Source organism: Zosterops lateralis, assembly GCF_965231275.1.
Source record: "Zosterops lateralis genome assembly, chromosome: 1".
Classification (NCBI taxonomy): Eukaryota; Metazoa; Chordata; class Aves; order Passeriformes; family Zosteropidae; genus Zosterops; species Zosterops lateralis.
The window spans coordinates 133543144-133564955 of record NC_139762.1 but is presented as its reverse complement, the minus strand read 5'-3'; the positions used below and the strand labels follow the sequence as shown (position 1 = coordinate 133564955).

Genomic DNA, 21812 nt, shown 5'->3' with positions numbered 1-21812 from the left:
AACTGCCTGTAACAGCAATCTTGATTTGGTTCAAGGTGAAGCATGTGTGCTTTGAGGATATTTTATCTTCACCTGCCTTCAAATACAGAAGAAAGGTGCTGTCAACATCTGTGCCAGTTTAAAATTATTCCTAGTAATAAATTTCTATTAGTCATCCTCAGATAAGAGTACAGAAAAAAATCCAAACAAAAAATGCAGTCATGATTAGAATTTCATGTACATAAAGTTATGACTGTGATTTACAACATCCTTTCCAGGCATAGGAGTAAAGATATTCTTCCAAAACATCAAAGAGATTAAGAAAGCTCTAAGCAGAGACCAAAGGAGTAGCAAAAAAAAAAAAAAAAAAAAAAAAAAAGCCAAAAATGAATAAGAGTTTTTACTTAGGCAATTTGGCTAGGAAAGAAGTTTGTAGATCTGGTGGAATTGCTAAGGGTGTTATGTGAGTAAATGTTGCTTGACATCCTGAGTGTTTTATCTGCACTACTAACACATTCTCTCCCCCGGACTTACAAGATTCAGCTCATCTTATATGCAGACAAACTGCTCCTGCAGTTTTTTTTTTCTTTAGATCATCACTTTGGTATCTCACCTTAAGTTTGCCGAGTTCACTTAGTACTGAGGCAGGACTCTTTTGCATATGAATCTTCACTCTGCATCTTTAAGAAGGATGATGGAATTAAGCCCCTGATGCCAGTGGTTGATGCTCTGCTCTCTGTCATGAACAATTAACCTGGGTACATGGTAAAGGGTAGCCACTTGTTTGTGCAGTAGGTTGAAAGTACTTTTGCCAACACAGATATTTGAGTTGTTTGGAATTGCATTTAATCTTAAAAGATAATTAGTGTTGTCTTCTTTGTTATGCAACTAAAATCTATGGAAAGAGAATTATGTCACATCTCTCAGTCACAGCTGTAATTACCTGTGGGAGGGTTAGAAGTCCCCGTGTTTTCATAGGCTTTGTGTGGTGTCTGTTCATAAAAGCAGTAATGCCTCTCTCAGTAGCTACAGACCAGACTTCCTGAGCATTCCTTCAGTGCCCCATTGTTAATAATTAAAAAAGGAACGGGATTGAGTGCATGAAAAAAAGGCCACCTGAGGTTTCACTGAAGAAGTAGTCTTTCTACTTGTGAGTAGAAAGAAACATAAAAGATTGTTGGCCAAGCTGCTATGAATGCTTTACTTATCCGTATAAACCTATAGGCTGTATATTCTTCTTCCATGAAACGTTAATTTTGTGGGCAAACTCATGGCTTTGTAGGGATGAACACTCACAGGCTCAAACTGTGACTGGGCAAATGTACTGAAGACCAATCCATTGAGTACTGTTAAACTCAATGATGCCATCTCAGGGTGTTTCTGGACCACAACTTCCCAGAGTTGGAAAGCATTCATGCTTGGCTGGTTTACCTTCCTTTTTCCATGACAATTATAATACTCAATCTTCATCCAGATGCTCACTCTTAAATAAACATCTCCTCCCTTTCAAATGAGACATCCTCCCAATACATTTCTCTTCCTCCCCAAATAGGGATTTGAATACAAATGCAGGAGAAATCACAGAACAATAAATGAAGCGATATCAAGTTGTGACAGGAAAAGTTATTGGATATTAGGAAATATTTCTTCACAGAAAGGGCTGTCAAGCATTAGAACAGAGGAGTAGTTGACTCACCATTCCTGGAAGTGTTTAAAGGATATGTTAGATGTGGCATGTGGGGACCTGGTTTAGTAGTGGACTTGGCAATGCTATATTTACAGTTTGACTCAACGATTTTTAAGGGTGTTTTCCAACCAAAATGGTTTCATGATTCTATTAAAAAATGAGATGAATGAGAAGAAATAAGATAGAGCACTCTCCATTGCAATGACCATTTGTGGAGCAAGAACTCTGCTCTGACTCAACACGTCTGCTTTCAAGGTGTAGCTATAAAGCCTGATCAACACGAACTAATTTAGCTTTTCTCAAGCATGACAATACTTTGTTATTCCAAAACAAATGTTTCTAGTCGAACACGGTCAATAACACTTCTCACAGTCTGCCACAGGCACTGCAAAATTAAAACTAAATATAAAAACTGCGCTGTGAAAACGGGCAACCGTAAAATCGAACAGGAAGCGCCACAAAAAATTTCTCTGGGGCCCATATTTTTGCCTCTACAGTGGTTGCCCTTTTTGTGCTTCCAGGGTAATTTTTCGGTCTCGCTGCTGAAATGCAGATTGGGAGGTCAGGAGCACAGCAGCCGCCAGAGCACCCCTGTGCTTTCCAGACTAGCTTTGGTTTGGTAGTTTTACTGAGGGCGCAGAGCCACGGCTCTCACACTCGCACTGGGTTATCCCGTGCGGGCCGGGGTTATCTGGGCCGCTCAGCCGCCGGGGCATCCACCCTCCCTCCTCCGGATGCGGCCTCAGCCTCGTCGGGACGGGGCGGGCCAAACCCCGGCGGCTGCGGCGGCGGCGGCGGAGTGTGAGGGGAGGAAGGAGGGGAGTGAGGAGGCACGGAAGGAGGAGCCGGAGGATCCGGAGGAGGCGGCAGGCGGTGCCGTCTGGGGACCCGCCCCTGCCGGGAGCGGCTGCACGCGCTGGGGCCGGCAGTGCGCAGGCGCGGCGGGGCGCAGCCGGGAGGAGGAAGCGAGGCCGAGGCCGGCGGCGGCGGCGGCAGTGGCGGCTCATGGCTCGGCGGGCGGACGGGCGGCCCAGCCGTGCGGGCCGCTAGCGCTCCCCGAGGCGGCGGCTCCCGGAGGGCGAGGGAGCCAAGCGCCGCCGGCTCCTCCTGCGGCGGCGGCGGCGGCAGCTCCGGCTCCGTGTCGGGGGCGCGGCGGTGGCAGCTCCGGCTCGGCGCCGCCTCCCCGCGGGCGGGTGTTATGGCCCCCTGGGGGAGCGCGGAGGGCTCCCCGGCTTGGAGGTCAGCGCAGCTCCTGCTCCTCGTCGTCTCCTGCTGCGGTAGGTACCGGGCAGGGCAGCGACGCCGCCCGTCCGCCTCCGTCTCGCGGGCCGGGAGCGGCAGGGGCGGGGGAACAAAGCGGCCTTTCTCCCGGCCGGCCTCCCCGGGGTCCCGGAGCCTCCCAGGCCCCGCCGCTGGCCCCGCACTCCCCTTCTCTGCCCCCAGCCCCGTCTCCTCCTTCCAGCTCTACCGCTCCACAATTCTCTCCGGGGTTTTTTGTTTTGTTTGTTTTGTGTTGTTTGGGTTTTTTTGGCGTGTTGTTAATATGTTTATTTATTTATTATTTGTGGGGGTGGAGGGAAATCTCTTGTGGGAAGTCCTGAAAGCTGGGCCCGGGGCCCTGGGGTCTGGGATCTGCTCTCCCGCAGATGTGCGCTGCCGGGAACTCCGGAGTTGGCGCGGGGCCGCACAAACAAGCCAGCCCCAAATCCTCTGAGTCACGAGTAATCGCTGCCCGTGGATAATAGGGATGGATGCCTGGGAGATGTTCCACGTCCGGCCGGGACGAGCGAGGCCTGGTGTCGGGGCCAGGGGTCGGGGGCTGGCGCTGGGGATGAGTTTGTGACACATCAGCACAGGCCCGGAAGACCTTCCAGGGACCTTTGCTTCTGCTCAGCCTGTCTGCAGTTCGTCGCCGAATAGGATTTCATCCCTGGGTATAAACCCGTCTTTAAACAGAACTGCCGGTGAACAATATTTGTGTAAATGTACTGAGGTTGGTTTTTACAGTATAAAGGTGGTCCAGTAACACGTGACAGATCAAAACACTTGACAAAGAGAGTCGTCTCATGTTTTCTCAGGGAGTTGTGTTTGCTTTATGGAGTCGAGCATAGGTTGTGTCCACGGGCCTCAAGCAGGAGAAGCAGCCTTTGGCACGGAGCTGGACTTGTGCTGTGCCCTGAGGAGGACAGCGACAGGGGCCCTGCTGTAGTAGTTTCTGAAGTAGATGCCTTTGCTCTAAACACATGATTGAACATAAGTAATTGGAATGTCTTTTGCTGTTAAAAAAGCAACCTTGTGTCTGGAACATCAAGATATTTCAGATGTGCCTTTGCAAAGTGTTTTGTCCAGCCTGTGCCACAACAGTCAGTCCGAACTCTAAAAATGTAGATGTACTACATAAACTTGAAGGAGCTTTCCCAATTTCATATTTACATTAGTAGAAAAGTAAGGAAGGCTTCTCAGAGCTACAACTCTGCCAGTACCTGTAACCAAATAGTTACACCGGGAAAGTTTAATTTTTGAGCACAAGTGTATTTGCACAACAAAGTGGGGTACTGACCAGTCTTTTAAATGCATATTAAGTAAAGCAAAAGAGTTTCATGTCAAAAGGTAAACTACAAGCACAACTGAAAAGGAGTTAGGTAATGGTGGAACCGGAAGTGGTAGCAAAAATCTCAAGTTTGGATATATTAAGCTGTTCTTCTGTTTGCATACTTAATGTACTTTAAAAAAATGGATTTCTGTGAAAAGTTTTTTTAACAAATTCAGTGTATTATACTGGTTGTATTATACTCATCTCGGAATTGAAATTAAAAGTCAAGATTATAATTGTGATATTCCTCCTCAGCCTCACCTAAGGAAAATTATTTGAATTGTGATACTGTAACTTAGGTGTTATTTGTCAGCATTTCCCTTACAAAAGCTTTAAATCACAAGCATAATCTTTGAGTAGAGAAAAATCAACCAAATTAAATTCTTTCAGAATAACATTTTTCATAGACCTTTAATCAAGACTTTTGAAAGTTCAGCCAAGGAGGCTTCATAAGTTTCTTTAGCCTTGCTAGGAAACACACCAACATCTGTTAGTGCCACTGCCAGGAAGGGGGAGGCACTTCTGATTTTGATCAGCATGCTGTGTCACTTCATCCTCATGAGGAATTCGTTTCTTTTAACAGTTTTTGTTAAAAATGTCTGAAATTCTGACCAGTTTCACTGCTCAAAGGAAAGGCACTTTATCCTCCCCAGGCTTTAGTATCCAAAACAAAAGCAAGCATTTACTGTGTAGCATAGCCCTTTCTCCAGCTTTCACTTAGATTTCTCCCATTTATTTATTTTGGGAGAAGAAAATGAGGCTGGGAACTATGTCCTATTAAAGCTTTTTACCTTCCTGTACAACTGCTTTTAGCTCTTCCAGACCAAACTGATTTAGCATTGACATGAATTTGATCAAGATGCTGCTGTCAGCATAGCCCTGGACTGTGATGTTGATTCTGAGCAGAGCCTTGCAGATACCATTTTGGGAAGGCTTTGAATGCAGTAGGCAGTACCCAAGGTAAATGCAAGCCTGGAAGAGCAATGGTGCATCACTTCAGTTGCCTTCCATTATGCAGTTGCACAGCTAAAATGTCAAGAATTTTCTGCTAATCAAAATACTGAATTCACCAAGGTTGTTATGTGGGCATTGAGCTCTCCAGAGAATGTTTCTCTGTTTCCCTGTAGTTGGTGAATTTTTCAAACCTTTCTGATGATGACTATAATTATAAAAATTTGAGAAGGAGGAATACTGATGAGTGAAATATTGGAATAGCACTGACTAACAAGAATTACGGCTTGGTAGGGCATTGGGCAACGGTATTTTTTGGTTTATATTTCCAGCCTTCCAGTTGGCTTGAGAGTTTTATATCCAAGAAATAATTGGTTTTATGTGTCTCTATATAATCCTAGCCTAGCTTTTACTGGGACAAATATTGAGACATTTCTGCTTATCTCAAAGGCCATAACAGTTATCTGAGTTTAAAACAGAACCATATGTTGTGCAAGTAATTCTTTTAGGATAGAAATGTCATTTACAAATCAGTCCTGTTCTTGAGGGAAATGTTTTTCAAACCAAAGTTCTGTGATTTATCAGCTGAAAATTAAGTAAATCTTAGAATCATAGAATCATGGTTAGGTTAGAAAAGACATTCAATATCCTAAGAGTCCAACTGCAAATCCAGCACTTCCAAGTCCATCATTAAACCCTGAACAACACATCTACACATGTTTAAAGTACCTCCAGGGATGCTGATTTTATTCCTTTTCTTGCTAAAACATGAGCTTAGGTTAGAGAACTGAGTTTCTAATGTTACCGTTTTGTTTGGTTTTTATTTAACTCTTGACAAGATGATTGTTTATATCTAATTGGTACTGTGATGGAGCACTTTCGGGACCAGTTTGTGAAGGATTGCTGTTCAGAGCAGAAGCTGAGTTATGAAAAGTCTCTGAGGTGGTATAATGCAGAAACTAGGACATGCCTTCCTTTGGAATGGAGTTTGGAAGCATGGGTATTTGGCTTCTTCAGATTTCTGAAAATTCTAACTTTAAGTAGTCTTAACTATTTAAATATATATTATATAATTATTTGAATTTATGTCACACTGAGCAGAAGACTACAGGCAATTTCTATAAAGTTTTGTACAGTTGGTAGCAGTCACTACAGTGATACAGCAGATGAATCTCCCTGCTTCTGACTTCCAGATGTAAATGTGTGTCAAAGAAAAATATTTATAGTAGTAGGACAGGGACATTAAAAGAGTTCCAAGGTAGAAATGGCAGCAGAAGAGGTCAATCTTAATTATCCTCATCTCTAGGCTGGTTTTTGGTTTGGTGAGTACCCTTGGATGCTCTAATAACTTTGTTATTAGTGGAGATCAGAAAAGGATTATTCTCCAAAATTGTGACTGAAGCAGTGTTTTATGTAACACTACTGAGACTACAGTGCTACTGATAGTATTTTGTCCTTTTAAAGAAAAACATAGTACACTTATATAAACCTTAAAACATTTCATTTTGGATTAGAACCATTCCAGGTTTCTGTGGTACAAATGTTGCCTGAAATTATAGCAACACTGTGTATGTAACTCATTCTTCATTTGTTTCTAAGGGAAAACAAGTAAAATTGTCATAACAGTTCACTTGTCAGGACCCGAACTTGCGTGTCAGGTTGGTAATGATGGTATGAGATCAGGAAGAATAAATGGTTCTTTGAGTTCATTCACCTTGTTTGAAATAACATCCTGTATCATGTAAGCAAATAAAGTCTGCCAGCCAGTTTATTCAATTTTCTAAAGAAGCTGAACTCTAAAGGCAGAACAGACTGTCCTAAAGGAATAGCTTAACTTAATAAATTATTGTATCTTAAACTCTTGAATGTCAGTCTTTTGTGATATTTGGTGATATACTGAACAGATATATTCTGATAAGCTGTAAATCGTATTATTGGCAAAACCACTGCATTTAATTTATTAGAACAGTTTTGTAGTCCTTTAAGAGAACATGTCCCAATTACAACACTGTAGAAATTTATGTTGTCTAATAAGTTAATCGAATGTCAACTTGTCAAAGTATGTACACATTCAAACTGACTGTTCAGAGCCAATGTCACATCTATAGTCAAAATGTCTGTGAGGTCACGTGGACAGTATTTAAAGCAACATTCATTTGAGGGGAGGAGAAAAAAAAACATATCCTAAACAAGCTCATAGCAAAAAGTTTGAAATTTGAATATGAGGTAGTCGGTGTGATTGTTATTATGCACTAAATGAGAATACTGTCAGCCAGAGGAAGAGCAGAGGTGTTCTTGTAACCAGAATCATGACAGAAGCCATCTGACTCCATTCTTGTCATCAGAGCAAGGCATGTAATTAGCATGGCTTCTTCATCTGTTCTGTCATTGCTCGGAGGGGAAGAGCTCTACTGCATTAGTGTTGGAAGGACCCTACAGGTGAATCTCTTTGATTCCTTTACTTCAGTCAGTCCTGTTTTAATATCAAACAGATTGAAATTGTATGAGTATTATTTTCAACTAAGCACTAAATATTTATTGTTTTGTACTAGGTCTGACTAAAAATTATACAATTATTATCAGTCTTGTGGTTTGTTAGCAGATCTCAGATTTTTAAACTTTGTGCCTTTGGTGTGTTAGGTACATTCCTTCACACATTATGTACCTTTAATGAAATGCTTCCAGTTTCCCAAGGTGTAGACGTTATTTCCATGCTTATTAAGTATAATTCACTAATTTCTTTACAGGTTTTTAAAAATTCATGAGTCCTGTTTGTACTGTGTAAATAGTGTGGTTTTGCTTTCTTAGATGTCTCTGCATTTTCTAGTTTCAGTCTTCCATTTATACTGTCCCAGATAGTTAATGATTATGTTAAAATACTGGAACAGCTGAGATATCTAGCTGGGCAGTAATTGAGAGAGCATGATTTGTTGACAGCCTGGGATGTTTGTAGCTTGTATGCATTTCAGAATTACTTGCTGTGGCATTTTTGCAGTGCCAGTTATTACTCAAGGTGTCTGTTGGTTGGTAAAGCTGAGCCTTCATTACATGGTTTTAAGAAAACACTGGGTACTAGTGCATTAGATACTAAAAAATTTGATTGTAGATTTGAGTTCCTGTGTTTATCCCCACAGTGGAAATAAATGCTCAGAGTGCTTTATAGCAGGCTGTATGATACCATACTCTGAAAAATTGTGGGTTTTTATCTTCTTTTTTTGTTTCCTACACTTGATTTTTTGCTGCAGTTGTTACTTCACTGGTGATTCATCATGCAAAGCATTACAATTGCTCTGAAATATGTATTATTGATTCTTGTGTGTATCTAAGTTAAAACTGCTAAATTCAGCATAATTGACAGATCAGTGCCAACACTTCAAAAAAGCCCTAATCTAAGTTGTGGTTGGGACTTGTTTCTCTGAACAGATACTTTAAATTTGGATATACTGTAACTTTTGGTACATGGTGGTGGTGTCTTCTTATCAAGGCTAGCACATTTAAATAGCTACGTACAAGACTTTTTTTTCCCCTGCTATCCTGTTTGACACTTAATTTTAGGTTATGGGGGAATTTCTGTATATCTTTCTTGGCTATTTTGTGGAAAACAACTTTCTGGAACTAGTCAGGAAGTTAGCAAGCAAAAATAACAGTCTCCCCAAAATGAAGAAAGCTTACAAGTAGAGCATTATTTTGAAGGGGGGAAGGGAGCCACACAAAACCATTTGGTTTAGTACCTTGAGTCAAGGTGGTCTCTCACTTAAGCATCTTATGAGTTTTATTACTTATAGGACTTTCCCCGATACGTTTATTTGGTTGTGGAATTTTTTGTTGTGAGAGAAAGCTCAATGTGCTCACACTTAGTAAATTATAAATTCTGCAGAGCAATGAAAGTGAGCTAGTTGTGTTTCCTGTGAGTAGAAAGCACGTTTGAACTACATACTGGGATGGGAACTGCATGTTTTACCCATCTGATTGTCTGGAATTCATGACTACCCTTTGCTTAACTTTGGAGATGTTTTCCTGGCACTGACTGTGGGTAACTAAAGCAGACATTCACAGTCAGTTGTAGCCATAAAACACTAGAGTGATCCTCTAACAAGCAGTGTGGGCACACTTTGGCATGTGGTGGAAGTCTGTTAGGAAGTTGCTTGTATTTAAAAGTTAAGAAAATATTAGTCTGCTAGAGGGTCCTGTAACTTGGTTTTATTACTCCAGCCTCATATGACCTGTTGGGAGATAGGATAAGTCCCTCTGTAAGTACAGAGGGAAAGAACTTCTCAGTAACTGAAGGTAAGCAGTTTAGAACAGAAAAATGAAATCTTGTTTGATGTGCCTTGTAGTGGGAAAGCATGCACTTACCTTCATATGCTCTGACTTCTAGATTTTAACTGAACATGAATTTTCATAAGACTTTGCTTAATGCCTTTTTTTCTATGCTTCACAAAGGGTATTATAATCCACTGAATTAGTATACCCTGGTAGGGTGTTTTCTTTCTATGAAATTGTATGGAGTATCTCAAAAGCTTCTTTTAGGGATGTTGTAGTAACTGGGACTGAGATAATGAATAAATCACATGCAGTAAACAAATCCATATATATGTGCTTCTCTTATCACTTAGATTTAAGTGGAGACTTTAACCTTCCTTTTCTTTATTTCCTGCACATAGAGTTCAATAGAGTAATTTTCAAACAGAGATTAATTTCGGAGTCCTAATTAAGGTCCTTTTTTGTTTATAATATTGTTGTATTTACTTCAGCCTACTCTTTGTTACTAAATTTTTTTTACTAAATTTGTTACTTACTAAATTTTTCCATTCGCTGTCTTCTAAAGAAGTGCTCAGGGAGAGTGCACAGAGATTTAACTCAAAATGTGTGTTTAAACTCCACTAAAATATTTGTAACTGGACTTGAAAGAATACATATTTTGTATTTTCCAATTTGTAATTTTTTAAAAGTATGGAGAAAGAGCATATGTCCTTTCCATGATCTAAACATCAGTTAAAATAATCTGAGAGAGATGTCTGCTCTTAACTAGGAAGATGAATGACATCAGACACATCACAGCAACAGGCAGCTGGAAGTACTGACAGGGATGGATTTGGGTGATTGTATAATTAGTAGAAATAGCTTCCCTTGTCAGGGCACCTCCCATTTGTCATGTTTCCTATCTAAAAGTACTGAACGAGCAGTCAGTTCCATGGCTAAAGTTCAGCTGGTGTCTGTGACTGGGGAGATTCACCAAGACAGGAGAGCTGAGGTGGCAAGGGGAGGAAAGTTAAGTCACATTCACAGCTAAAGGTGGCAGAACTGTTCTTCAGAGTGGAATAGGAGGCAAAGATGTCTGCAAGAACAGCTCTTTTTAAGAGGTTGGGCAAATAGAAGGGAGGAAAGGAACCAGCGTTTTGTTTTGAGGGTGTTGTGGTGGCTGAGTGAGCATCTAATGAGTCTAAGAGGTTACTCTTTCAGGCAAGCAAAAAAAAGGGTTCAAATGCAGGAAGGGCTTGGAAATTGTTTGAGGTCTTGATCTCTGGCCTGCCAAGTATTCTTGGGCAGAGGGGTGTTACAGGAACATTGGATTCCTGCATCTGACCTGCACTTTAGCAAATAACTGAATAAACAAGTAGAGATCTTTGAACATTTTGTAATTCAACAAATGGCTTTCATCAATATTTTTAAGCATCCTTTTTTGTGATCCCTTTTCTGGCTGATACTGGCATTTGGCATTTCTGCACTCCAGCAGCTTTACTGCAGGATGTGCCTGGGAGCTGCATGTTTATAGAGTCAAGTTACTAATGACCTACCTCCCTGTTGCTGCTGATCCAGCTAATGCTGTTTCCAGTGCCTGTTGCCTAGGTGTTGTCTAGTTTGTCTCCCTTCAATTCCAGATTTTAAATTATCTGTTGTGTCTGTCATCTGCGCACACTGTAACAAAGCCTCAGTGGTATCACAGTTCTCATACAAATGACAATCCAATGTACCACAGCTGAGTGATAATGTTACTTACCTCTTTGTAGGTCCACAATACTAGCTTTCCAGTTTTCTTCATCCATTGTGGGAATGTGGGACACTACACTTTTGCCTTTACACTGTAGATGAGTACATTTTCTTGGGGGAAAGAACTATACCTTTATCCTCTTGCCTTAGTGAAGAGCACAGTCAGCTTTCCCCACTGTCAGCTGGAATTGTAAATCTTGTGTGTGGCGCTGTTGGGGGCTGACCCTGACTGAACATTGGGCACCCACCAAAGCCACTCTTTTAACTCCCTCCTGCAAGTGGACAGGGAATGTATAACAGAGAGTTAATGGGTTGAGATAAAGTCCTTGAGGGAAATCACTCACCAAATACTGTCATAGACCAAACACACTCAAGTTAGAGATATTAACTGAATTTAACAAATTCAGAGCAGGAAAATGAGAAGTTAAAACAGACCTTAAAACACCATCTGCCACCCTTTCCTCTTTCTCAGCTCTACCTCATCCCTGCCAGTGGCACAGGGAGACAGGGAATGGGGGTTAGAGCAGTTCAGCACAGTTCCTCCCTGCTGCTGCTCAGGGAGAAGACTCCTTCCCCTGCCCCAGTGTGGGGTCCCTTGCATGAGAGACAGTTCTCCAATAATTTCTCCAGTGTTGAGTTGTTCCCACAGGCAGCAGTTCTCTGCAAACTGCTGCATCATGGGCCATTCTTCCTTGGGGTGCAGTCCTTAAAGAACAGCCTGCTCCAGTCTGGATTCCCCACAGGGTCACAAGTCCTAGCAGGAAACCTCCGATGTGAGCTTCTCTCTCCAAGGGGTTGTAGATCCCTGCCAGGAGCCTGCTCCAGCATGGGGCTTCCATGGAGTCAAAGCCTTCTCTCAACATCCACCTCCTCTGCTGTGGGTCTCCTGCACAGTTGCAGGTGGATCTTCACATCCCTGTGGTTCTCCATGGGCTGCAGGGGCACAGCTGCCTCACCATGGGGTGGCTGCACCATGGGCTGCTGAGGAATCTCAGCTCCAGTGCCTGGAACACCTCCTGCCCCTCTTTCTCCACTGATCTTCAAAGTTGTTCCTTTCACGTATTCTCACTCTGCTGTTCTCTGGCCGCAGTTACAGCTGCACAATAACTTTTTTTTTTCTTCTTGAATAAGTTGTCCCGGAGGTTTTGCCACCATTTCTGATGGGCTCAGCCTTGGCCAGCAGCACATCTATCTTGGAGGTGGCTGGCATTGGCTCTCCTGGACACGGTGGAAGCTTCCAGCTGCTTCTCCAGAAAGCCACTCCTGTAACCTCTCTGCTACCAAAACCTGTCCATGCAAACCCAATACAGGTGCTTTTAGCGTCCATGAGGAGTTTTCCTGGAATAAGAGATCCTGTTTTTAAACTGTGGAGATTAGGAGGAGCAGCAGTGCAACTGTCCTACATAGTGATGACATCCTCCAAGTCAAATTGCCCAGAGAGTAAAGTTAAGGTCATGGCTGGGGAGTTGAGAGACATCCCACACTCCTAACTAACAGAATGTTATTAGTGCTTGATAGTGACTTATTTTGAATTAATATCTTGAAATATTCATCTGTGCATCAGTCTTAAAATGTTAAGTAAAAGCATGGAAGCCAGGAATATGTATGTGAGGATTAAGTGAATAGGTCTGTGTTTGACTTTCTTTCACCAGTTTTCTGAAACCATCTGTATTTTGCAGCTTTATAAAGGAGGTGGATCTGAAGTCTGAGATAGCAGTTTAAAGTGTTGGTCATGAAGGAATTCAGCATAAAATGCAAAAGCTTTCAGAAATGATTGATGATTAAAATAAAGCTGAATTTAAAATTTTAATCTGAGGTTTTACAGACCATACTGTGCATTTGGGAGCCAATAAAGTACTCAAAGCACCTAATTTGAAATAAACATGCAGTTTCTCAGGTTTGCGTATTGCTCAACTGAAATGATCACGTCCAAAATTTTTTTTTTTTGGAGGGAGATGAGTTACTGTAATAGGAAAGAGGTCTAACTAGCTTTAAACTTAAATTGTTGAATGTGGTGTATAAATTACTGCTATGAACATAAGGATCATGGTGTTAGATTCTTACTAAGCAACTCCTTCATGCCTGTACTGAAATACATTGTACTTTGATGTTTTTTTGGAAGTATCTTGATATTTTATTTTTATTTAGACAGGTAATCAGAGTTTGGTTTGCACTTTATGGGGTTCCATTGTCCTGGGAATGCTTTTCTCCCTATATCTGGAAATCTGCTCTTAAGCAGGAAGGATATGTACTTAAATTAGCAATATACTTCATTATATAAAGGCAGATAAATAGGAATTTGAATATGTAGGCATTATGTCTGACATTGATCTTGTACTTGTCACCATGCTGTGCCACATTTTTTGCTATTTTAAAATTCAGTGCCTCCCTTTAAAAAGGCTGTAGGAGCAAGTGCTGAATTTTGTTATCAGATTGGCTTTTAATAGAGTGAAACGTATGTAAAATTAAAGTATTTTTTTACCCTTTATTTTACAGCTGAATTAATGCATTGAAGCCTAATTTACCTCTTTTCCTCTTCCAGCTACATTTCCTAAAAAGGAAAGCTATAGCTGTTGGAGCCTTAGAACCTTTTAGAAGCAGAATAAAGCATCACCTGTTGTAGCATGATCCATGATTATTTAAAGAAAACCAAAATGTGCATTTGTGACACCTCTACAGTGATGAGGATAAAGGCCAACAGAAATGCCATCTGTGTGGTTGCCTTTAGCCAGCAAGCCTAACCAGTTACCTTCTGGGGACTGAACCAGCTAAAATACTTCAGGTGAATACGAAAATGTCTTGAGAAATCACGTTGTCTTGGTGCCCTGACTGATAATGGCAGATTCCATCTAAAAGTTGCCATGTACTGTCAGTACTGAGCCTCTTGAGTACTTCTGCAGATGATCCAGAAATGAAAAGCAAATAAATAGTCAAGTGGATAACAATCAGTGTGAAGTATAAACAGTGTAAGAATTTGCAGGTATGCTGTCTTCACAATATCTGCTTTATCACAAATAAGCCTTGCTCTTCAGTTTTGTAATCTCTATCGACTTGAAAATTCTCCCGAATTTTAGAAAGTTGTTCATGTATCTACCTACCATCCATAGCAGATGAGGAATGGAAAACTCTGGTACAATGAAATATTCCAGGCTTCCTTTATATTTCTTTTCCAGAACTGAACCTCTTCTAGAGATACCCTTTTCATTTCTCAAAGAGCCAACACACAGCAAAGCCAATGCCCTTAAACTGTGACTTAAGCTATTATCATTGTGTCCTTAAACTGTTATTATTCATTAGGCAAAGTTACCAGTAAGGAATTGTAAGGGATATAATCTGCTTTCATCAATGCAAAGGTGCTTTTCATGTGCACTGAAAAGAAGCTACATCCAAAAGAATACAACTGCCTATCAAGTTTGATAAATGGTATTAACATAAGAAAGTAATGTATTTTTCACTTAGCTCTTTTTCCAAAACATTCTTCATCCCTTTCTTCAAAAAACCATTTTTTTTCAGTCATACACAGGTTGAATCTGAATGTCCCAACAAATGGCAGCTGTTTCTTTCCCTAGTTGGCTGTTAAGTTCATATGTGATCTCTCTATAAAAGAGCATGTATGTACTTAGTGGTGACTTGCTGGTACTAGGCTTTCTTCTTAAAAACAGGCTTGCTCCAAAAAGCATGCAAACCTTGTTTCTGAATTTATTGTGCTCCAAGATTTGACATGGTTGATAGCAAACTTTCAATAAATATTTTTGTTTTAATATATTCTTTGCATAGTCTCCTAAAATCTCTTTGTTGTCTGAGGTTTAATTATTGAGGTAGACTAATACTGACAGTATTCCAGTTAAGTATATTGAGCAAGGTAGAAGCTGAGGCACAGAAGATAAGTAACTGTTTCATGGTTGTGCGTGCATAGAATTTGTTACTCCACGTGTCTGATCCGATACTGATTCCATGCGAGTGAAGTGGGGAGTCTTGGTTCGGCGTAATTTAAGGCAGAGTCAGTGTGGGAAAAGACAGGCTTATTAAAGGAATGTGAGGCAACAGGGGCGTGACTTAATGATCCCAACTTGTCTTCAGAGAAGTCTCAATTCTCAGTGTAGGCAGATTAGTCTCACCCTCAGAGGGAAGATAGGGAATGAAGAGTCGTCCTAAATTATTTAAAGGCCAACAGCATCCTTCTGGGAAATACCCAATTGCCAAGTTTTTGTTGTGGAATTGGAAATAGGCTAATTTCAGAGCAGTATCTGTTCTATTTTATTTAAAACTCCAGCTCCTATCCTTGTCTGGTTTTACAGATGTTGCTACCAGCTGATTTCCACTCCTCTGCTCGTTAGAAACAGTCTGTTGTATATTTCAGCTGTGTTTAAGGGAATGGATGTACTGCTTTAAGAGGTTTAGTGGTGATCTGCTTCGGCCACTTAAAGAGCTCCTTCAGACCAGATACATTTTCTTCTGGGGCAGAGGTAGAATATTCTTTATCATGGATTACTGTATTCTGTTTCACAATCCATTACATTTAGTTATATTTAATAACAAATGGACAATGAAACCTCTATGTTGGAATACATATATAAATGTAGGAGTTTTTTCTTTAAATTTTTATTAAGTGGTTTTTTTAGTACTGCTACTGTTTTCCCAGATGTAGAAATAGTCCAAAGCGTTTGGGAGTTGTGGGAACAGATGTGCACAACTGAATGATCCACAGGAAGTGAAGCTTGAATTGGTAGTTACGTTGTTGGGTAACAGTGAATATGCTCAAATTAAACAACTGAAGTGGGTTTTGGGGGATGAGGTTGTGAACTGGATGTAACTTGACCTTCAGTCATTTGGTGTTAATCAGAATGATTCTTGTCAGGGTTTTCCACAGAGAGAATTTTTTTATGTATTATCCCATATGTTTAAATAAGTTTTTCTTAAGAAGCTGGATTGCAGAAAGAAAAAGTTGTTTAAAAATATACTTAGGAAGTTTTAATGACTTGTGTAAGCAAGTAGTGAGAGCGTTTTTTGATCAAGAAAAGCATAGATCAGAAGAGCTTGTGTCAAAGAGATGAGGTGTATTAGGTGTTAGGTATAGCATACTGGAAGGTAATTATAAACTTGAATATAAGGGTATATGGTGATAAGGGTTTTGGAAATACCTGTTAGATGGCATTCTGTTCTCCAAGGTGTTCATCCTCCTACTATCTTTAAACCTCTCTTCCTGTTTGTGCATTTGTCATTGGAAGTCTGTCCTAGAGCAAATGCCTCTGTGTGTGTGTGTGTGTGTGTGTGTTTACTCTCAGCTGCCTGCTTTTCCCTCCCTGGGGAACTGATGGTTTGGTAAGGTTTTTCAGAGCACTGCAGTGTGATGCTCTTTGGTTTTCTCAGTGCACAACCCCAGGGTGCAAGTTTCTCTGAACCTCCTTCCCTGGTTCTGCTGGTGGGACCGGCATGTGGGTGAGCCTGAGAACAGGAGCATTAGAAATGGGCAGCCTCATTGCTGGCTGTGCTGAAGCTGAGGGAGATGGTATGGTTCCAAGCATGGCTGTATTTCAGTGAGAGGAGGAAGCTTATTTCCTTGTTATTCATCTCCATAGGCTTCTTCATTCAGTTGGTAACATTGAGGGGGAGTGGGCCAACTCACACCTCTGTAAATGTGCCTATTTCAGCTACCTAACTTCCTGCAAACCTCTTTGCTCTTTTGAAGTAGTGAAGTAGTGAAATCATATCTAAAACATTGCACATTCAGAGTGCAATGTACCACCACATTTGAGTTAATTTGATCCCGAGATAAACATGTATCATGAATTTTATAGATATTTCCAATTCCTTGCAAAGAACTTTGATAGAAATTATGTTCTGCTGCCCAGGACTGCATGGATGTAGTTGACAGACAGTTGGGAATATCTGTGCATATTTAAGAAGGAAATCTGGATGTAGTTCAAATTTCATGTTAGATAAATGAACGAAAGATTCTTGAGTGCTTAGAGCTACTGTAATATAATAAAATTCGGGATTTTGTGACCCATAAAATGTTAGGCTTTTTTTTTCTGACTACTGAGAGTAGGCACAGAAAGCGCATTTTGGGTCATACAAACAAGCCTTCATTTGTAAACTATGGCATCTGTTAGTAATTGTGATCCTTTAGTTTCTGTGACAAGTACTTGCTGTGTAAAAAGCCAAAGCCAGAATCCATATAGCAAATTACTTGTGTGTCTACTTTAACACATTTAAAGTTTTTCGAGGGTTATTTGTGAGTCCCAGGGATGTAATTTGATAGTGGGAAATTACATAAGTGTTTTGAAACAGACTCCATTGTGTTCTCTTCGACCATACATACACTATGGCTGTCCTGAGGTTGTGCTGTACTCTGCTGAACTGCCTGTCTAGTCAAATGCTTATCTAGCTCTACAGAAAGGATTTTATTTTTCTTTATTTTGCAGTTGTGGAGTCTCAGTACTATCCAACACTCATGTTCGTAGTCATGGATAACAGAAGATTGTGTTTATCTTTTCTAACTACTGGGAACCCCCAATGGCAAGAGGCTGTAGTACCCTGCAGTCCTGTGCAGTATGAGAAATGGTATTCTGGCTGTCAGAAGTGCACTTGTTTCCAATGCATATAAAGGTGCTAATGTTAAGTGTCCTTATCTTGCAATTATTGTATTAAAAGTTTTCACATAATCTCTTGTCTCTGTTACTACTTCCAGGACAATCAATGTGATTCAGGCTTTCCAAATGTTTCATGAAAGGGCCAAGCCTTTCCCTTTGGTGCTTAGAATTTTGTACTTTTCTTTGCAGTGACTTGGGGAGGAGAGGGAAGGTGAAGCACAATGAGGAGATAGTTTTTAGCACAGAATAATAGAGTTCTGTTTCACTTGGTTTTACTCTCCTGTTGTTCTGCTGTGTTCCTTTAGTACTAATAGCTTTATCACTTAAGGACATTACTCATGCCTAACCTTTCTTTCCTTTGTGCTTCCCACCGCCTCAGTGGTTCTGTCCATAGGAAACACAAAGTCATCATATGTGCTTTCTTCAACCCCACCTGTCTGTACTTCCTGTAAAGCACTGCCATTTGATTATGTTTTGGAACATGATGGGCTGAAATTTTCAATTGTTTTATGTATTGCGTGTTGTTTTTACTGTCCTTTATCTGATAAAAATGTATCATACCCATTTTCTAAGAAGAATGAGTTCTGTGGAACAAAAGTTATTTTTCTTGTTTGTACAGTTCCTGACACAGTAAAGCTATAATAATGAGAAAAGCTTATTTGTACTGTTACAGGAAAAATTGCCATGCAGTGTTACGTTACTGTATCATGAGCCAAGTAAAGAAGTCTCCAAATTATCACAAATTTATTTTGAAAATTTATTTTTTAATATACTCTATGGTGTTTGAAATAAAACAGGTGTTGTCATGCTAATGTGTGAGGTACAGCACCAGTTTTATCCTTGCAGGACAAGAATCACAGGATTCATAGCAGATAATATGGAAGGGAAGGAGGAAAAAAAGGAAAAGATCTTTTCCAAGAGAGGGTGAGAATTTGGGTCTTAGCAATATGTACCTATTTGTCTATTGGCTTTAAAATTGTATAAATACATATAGATGGCTTCTAGACTTTATTAAAATATTCAAGAGGCTCTCTGGAGTTTCCTGTTTGGAATCAGTGACTTGAATCAATGCAGTAGCTGTAGTTCAGTTTTCTCAAAGAGGAATATAGATTTTGCATAAAACACTGGAGACAAAATAATTTTTACTAAATTATAAATTTTATTGGCTATTTCTCTTATCATTTGTTTGCTTTGATGAATCAAGTCTGTTTGAACAAAAGAATCTAAAAATATCAAGGCTGCTATGCACAGAATTCTTTCATGGGTGCTGAGTGTACCCATGCAAGTACATCTGCAGACATTAGGAATATACTTTAGCCATTTCAAGTTCCGATTCTTATTTAAAGAAGTTACTAATCTGGGTAAAATAATTTTCATGTCTTGCAGGCAATCTGTCTTCTATTCATGTCTTGTCTTTTTTGACTTGTTGTGATTCACAGTGCATTTTGAGGAATGCAGTATGACCAGCAAGTTATATAGCAGATTCATCTCTTATTCTTCCTAAGTTCTGAGAATATTTAATAAATAGCATTGTTTAGACAATTCTAGAAAGTTAGTGCAGCTAATTAATAGCCTTTCCTATCATAGCAATTGAAATTTCCTTGCTGACATTAGAGTAAGAGCTGTGTCAATTCAATGTTTTTTCAGTAGCGAGAATAGAAGCACCTACATGTTTGGTTGCCCTGAAATTTGGTGACACCTCCACTTCTGTCTGCTGTAACTAGAGTAGATCAGATAGCTCGTAATAAATAATGAAATTAATTTTGCACAAGGTTGTTTGCCTGAGATTAACAGAAAGCATTGTTCCACAGACATTGAAGGGACAGGCAAAAAAAGTGCATTGCCTTAGGAGCTCTTTCCCCCTTTGGCTATGCCTTTCACTGTGTTGTTGCAATCCTTGTGAATGGGTGCAGGGTTACACTAGGCAAGGTAACTTCTACACTTTAATTAGTTCAGTGAAGCATTAACAAGGGACCAAGACTGTCTTGTGTTACGGGAAGGTGGCTGGGCAGACGTTTGGTTCAGGTTCAGTTTCAGTGTGAATAGGTGCATCACATTATGCATGAACAAGTCTGCACAAGTCTTTGCATGATCTATAGTTTCTGTGAACTGTTTTCGTACATTAAAGGAAACAAGTTTTCTTGGGAACACTACAGTGCTTTTTAATTCTATCAGAAAGAAAGCAAAACACATGAAAGAGTATAAAAAAGTTGCCAAAATCAAAGTTTTATTTCTAGTAATAAGTAGCAAGAAGGAAAGAAAACACAGTTTTATCTTTCAAATGAGGATATTTTTCCTAGATACAGTAAACATGCAGTGTTTTTATGATTTTTATATTTGATGTATGTGCAAAATGTGTTGTAAATGTACTGTTGCTTTACTGCCTTTCCCAGTAACCTGTTTACTTTCAAGTCACTTGTGTCACTGTAGTGAATGCAGCTGGGATGTGTTGCAGTTAATTCTACTTTATTGTTACGGTCATAAAGGTGGAGTTGAAGCTCAGCAGCACTATACCACTGACTCCAATATTCCCTGTTTTGCTCTGGCCAGTGTTACAAAAAGAATATAGCAGATCTGGAAATTGCAGTTTGATTTCTCAATCCCCTATTTTTGCTTCAGTCAGAACCATGAAGTTTCTTTCCTCCTTGATCTCTGTCTGGATTGTGACATTGTAGCCCTTCTGCTGAACAAAGACTTGAAATAAATAGAAAATAGATGTTGTAACTTTATTAATCCAGTGAGCTTTCTGAATTTTGAAACCGTTATTCTCTGGATGTATCTTTGGCCTTTTTTTTTTTTTTTTTTTTTTTGGGCACATGAGATGTGGGCTCACTAATAAAGGTGCAGCAGTAGAGCAGTGTTTTCCTTCTTTTCAAAAACCCTCGTGATTCTCCTCCACCCTACAATATCAAGTACTCCTACAGTATTTCAGTCTTTTTTGGAAAAAATAATCAGTTGTAAATCTGAGTCATTCTGGAACCAGAAGCTTGGATGTTTTGTGGGTTCCTGGTAGAGATTAATGGAGTAATAGCAGATTATATTTTCATTTCTTCAGCTTCATAGTGGGTTTTTGATGGTTGCAGTTATTATTTATGCATAATGATTTAATTTCTTCTGTTAGCGCTTTTTCACGATGGCATGGGCCCAAATCATGAGAGGAAAAGAAGATAACCAGCACTATTATATTTTAAGAACATATGACCTGATGAAGTCCTGCTGATACCATCTAACTTGTGACAGAGTAGTGAAATCTTGTTTGTTTGGTTATGATTTTGAGTTTAATTTTTTGAAATACAACACACCAGCTCTATATAAGTTGTTGTGTGCTAACATTTGCTCCTGTACTTACAAAGAATTAAGATGAGAAATAATTTAGCATGATGAAAAAACAAAACAATTTTTTTTACTGCAAGAGTTATTTAAAGAAACCAGTAGGTAAAAGTACAAAGTATGTGAAGAGTATGAATCAAATTGGCAATTCTCTTCCCTCTAATGTATAAGCACTGTGCAGCCCACACATCAAAATTTTCCCCTAGTCTGGCACTTCTCAAATGTGACGTAGTTTAAAATTCTGAAATGGGCTTTCAGAAAAGGTTGGTTACTACAGTCAAACACGTACAAATGGGCTGAGCAGTTCTTTCGTAAAATAAGAGTTTTAGTACTTTAAACAAAGCTATTTAAAATAGCTAGAAACTTAGGGGTTTTATAGTTTTTTTAGTGGTATACCAGTGGAAGTTTCCAAATAAGAGGGCAAAGTGTTAGTTTCAGATTATTGATAGGGTGTAATCAGTTAAGAATAGATTTCTAAGCCTCATAAAGGACACAGCTCATTTAAGGATGGGTAGGCAATATAGTCTCTCTTGCTTCCCCTGCTAGTTTTGGATCTTCTCCCTTTTCCTCTGATTTCCTGATTTTTTATTTTTTTTTAAGTTGAGATTTAGCTGTAGTTTTAATTATTTAATTTTGGTTTAGTAATCTATTTTTTTTTCTGCTCTCTGTCTAATGTGAAATGCTGCAT

The 21812-nt window shown here is 39.8% G+C and overlaps 1 protein-coding gene across 1 annotated transcript in view; it reads left to right on the top strand.

The window, feature by feature from the left end:
• The first annotated feature begins 2848 nt into the window (after positions 1-2848).
• Positions 2849-21812, top strand: part of LRP12 (LDL receptor related protein 12) — a 50807-nt gene continuing 31843 nt past the window's right edge. The window contains exon 1 of the mRNA XM_083881118.1: positions 2849-2943. Within this exon, the coding sequence (XP_083737244.1) occupies positions 2865-2943 (79 nt within the window). The 5' untranslated portion in view covers positions 2849-2864. The remainder of the gene's footprint in view (positions 2944-21812) is intronic.